Source organism: Echinops telfairi, unplaced genomic scaffold, assembly GCF_000313985.2.
Source record: "Echinops telfairi isolate 266 unplaced genomic scaffold, ASM31398v2 ScPeMD7_7469;HRSCAF=8507_0, whole genome shotgun sequence".
Taxonomy (NCBI): Eukaryota; Metazoa; Chordata; class Mammalia; order Afrosoricida; family Tenrecidae; genus Echinops; species Echinops telfairi.
The window spans coordinates 14666554-14669997 of NW_022111372.1; the positions used below are offsets into that span (position 1 = coordinate 14666554).

General features: G+C 42.3%; 1 protein-coding gene across 3 annotated transcripts in view; it reads right to left on the reverse strand.

Annotated features, from left to right (window-relative positions):
* The window catches only part of MRPL39 (mitochondrial ribosomal protein L39), a 30276-nt gene that overhangs the window by 20384 nt on the left and 6448 nt on the right, over positions 1 to 3444 (reverse strand). For all 3 annotated transcript variants that reach the window (XM_045284919.1, XM_004713083.2, XM_045284918.1), the window contains exon 3: positions 1686 to 1825. In XM_045284919.1, the coding sequence (XP_045140854.1) occupies positions 1686 to 1825 (140 nt within the window). The remainder of the gene's footprint in view (positions 1 to 1685; positions 1826 to 3444) is intronic.

Sequence of the window (3444 nt, forward strand, 5' to 3'; positions counted from 1 at the left end):
GACTAAGGCAGCTACATCCTGGACCGACCATCAGAAAGCAAGAGACCAGAGAACTCTAAAGGCAAGGCTCACTGAGCCATTTATCCTTTATGATACCTTGGGAGAGGGGTACTGGAGAAACAAATCATAAGATAGAGAGTAGATGTTTGTTTGACCTCTCCCTCTTGTCTAGCCAGAGGTCAGATAAAGCCACACTATTTATTCGGTTTTCTGGGGAAAATATGGGAAGAAAAAAGAAAGTTTGTAAGCCCACTTGCTTTGAGCCATTAAAATTTGATCTTTAGATGGGTTTAGGCTATGCCTGCTAAGAAAGCTTTGAAAAGATATGCCCCACCCAGTGCTTTGGAGTACTCAGGAACCAGTAGTCTTTGTCAGAAGCTGGAAAAAATCTGGAACCATAAAGAAAACTTCTCTCTGGGACTGAATGTTAAAGGGAGCCTGTGATCTGGCTGAAATGCTTGCTAGGTGACCACCTGGAGCTACTTGTTGAGTGGAAGTGGGAGAAATGCAGCAATAAAGAGACAAGCTGAATTTAGCCACTGACACCTGTGGACTTGGTATACAGAAAAAAAGATGAGAGCGGTTGACTGTTCTAAAGTTCATGACCTAGCACAAGGGGGCTAGGCTTGTTGAGTATTGGTGAGAGCCCATGGTCTGAAGGCAAGGCAACCAATGGGCACCCTGTGGAGGCTGAATGAGGCAGCCCACATTGAGTTGACCAGAACCCAACCAGCTGGAGATGTTTGAGCCTGTGAACTGGTGTCTATTGTGCTGACTTTATGGATGGCTTGTCCAGATTTGACTTTGCTTATGGATGCAGACTTCACAAGGTTCCAATTGGAATGAAGACTCTTCATGTCGAAAAATATGATTGTCTCCTCAGAGCACTGGGTTGATGTAAATGGGCAATATATAAACTGGATACCCAAAATTGGGGGGATAAAGGCATGAAGTGGTTGGCTTACAAACTTTCATAGGTGGGGGAACATATTCACAGGATTATAGGATTAAGGTGTAGGTGCTAGTTAATTTCAATCATGAAGCTGAAGAATTATGTACAGGTGCCAAATTGGCAATGGGGTGGATTAAGGGTCAGTTTATTGTGCCTACCTGGCAGATAAACACATGTGGGGTTAATTGAAGGGCAGAGGAATAAATGGCTGTGAGCCTCACCTTTCGAGTTCTCGGGTCTCTTGCTTTCTGACAGTAGGACCAGGGTGCAGCTGCCTTAGCCAGTTCCCTGCTTCAGCTGGCAAGGCTCACTTCCTGCAAGACATCCCTGAGGAGAAGCCACGTGGACTTACCCCAATGCAGCCCTGGGTGCTGGAGCACCTGTGTGGAGACCTCTGCCAACACTGAGCTGCTTACCCATTCACTGATTCGGCTTTCCTCCTGCAGTCGGTGTCATAGTGTGTGTTTTGTGAGATGGAGAAGGACTTTGTGGATTGATATCGGACATATGGGATAATGTTGGACTTGTGGATTTGGGCAGCACTGGGTTTGGGATGTTTTCTTGATGTGCACTTAACCTTTATATAAAACTCTCTCTTCTACATGAGTTTCTGTGGATTTGTTTCTCTAAAGTACCCAGACTAATACAATGTGCCGCCGAAAATGAGCTTTTAGAAACGGAATAAAACTGGGGTGAGGGGAGGGAAGGAAGAAATATATATAGACAAAAATACCTTATTCACTTCTGTTGGATCCCGATCTTTGAAAGTTAGAAATTTAATTTCACAGGATTTGGTCAAAGGCTTATACAGGTCCCAAGGCTGTCCGTCAACAAGAGCCAATATGGACTTTTGGCAGTACCACTCACTTAAATCTAGAAGTTTAAAATGGATGAAGAAATTTAACAAAGCTCAAAGTGAAGCTTTCCACATTTAAATACTGTATTAATAAATAAAACAATGAAAAGGCAAGATGTTACAAGTTGTCTTTTGGAGAAAAATGTATGACGGGTTACATCATAATAATAATACCCAACATACCCAAAATGTGGAATATTAACAAAAGAAATCTAGCTGTGTAAAAATTCTGATGATTTTTTAATGGTTTTTTTATTTGTTTATGAAGAGCTTTATTTATTAATTTCTAATTTCATTTCAGTTAGTTTGAAGTAAATACATATATCATTCCAGAGTTTAATGACATCAAACAATATTGTACAATTGCATATTTAAATATTAACAGATATACATGGAGAAGCTATATACAGAGAGAGACAAAGATCTATACCGAAAATCCAAGGCATATCAGAAATAAAAGAGAATGGAATATTTCCACAAACTTTTTGAAGTCCCCTCATATTTGGATATTTGCACAATTTGGAAAGGAATACTGTATATCTTTGAGTATAAGCCGACCCAAATATCAGCCAAGGCACCTAACCACAAAAATAGCATTAAAAATGTGCTAAGACGCAGGAACAAATAAAGGGGAAGGAAGAGAAAGTGGAGAACATCCTGGCCCATCAAGCCCTGACTGGGTTGATGTAAGTGGGCAGTATATAAATTAGATACCCAAAATTGGGGGGATAAAGGCATGAAGTGGTTGGCTTACAAACTTTCATAGGTGGGGGAGATTCCCGCTCAGAGCAGACAATCCAGAGAGAAGACCACATGGCCAGCCCCACGACGAGACACGAAATCCCTGACTGACCCATGGCCCTACAGGGGACAACACTGGAGACACAGTGTGGGAATTCCGCCAGATCTGATCCCACCACACCGAGGCAAAACACTAAGGGTGTGCAACAGAACAGCAAAGGGAGAAGAGCAAGGAAGACCCCAGGGAGTACCAAAAATAGACTTTGGGGCCAGGGCTTGGTGCCCCAACACACTCGAGTGGAAAACATTCCTAAAGGCCCACAAACAATCCTTGAACTAATTACAAATTTTTCTTTCTTGTTGTTTTGTTTTGTGTCATTGGTTTTGTTGCTTGGTTTTGCTCTGTCTTGTTTTTGTGCATGTTATTATCTCCGCAGGTCTGTCTAAATAAGGGAGACTGGATGAACAATCTGGAAGAGAAAACCAGAGGACCAACAGTTCCGGGGGGAAATGGGAGAGGGGGAGGTGGGGGAAAAGGTAGTGGTGTTAACCAACCCAGGGACAAGGGAACAAGTGATCCAAATCGGTGGTGAGGAGGGTGTAGGAGGCCTGGCAGGGCGTGATCAAGGGTAATATAACCAAGAGGAATTACTGAAACTCAAATGAAGACTGAGCATGATAGTGGGACAAGAGGAAAGTCAAAAGAAATAGAGGAGCTAGGAGGCAAAGGGTATTTATAGAGGTCTAATTAAAGGCATGTACATATGTAAATATATTTATATATGAGGATGGTAAAATACATCTATGTGCATATATTTATAGGTGTAGTACTACGGTAGCAGATGGACATTGGGCCTCCACTCAAGTACTCCCTCAATGCGAGAACATTTTGTTC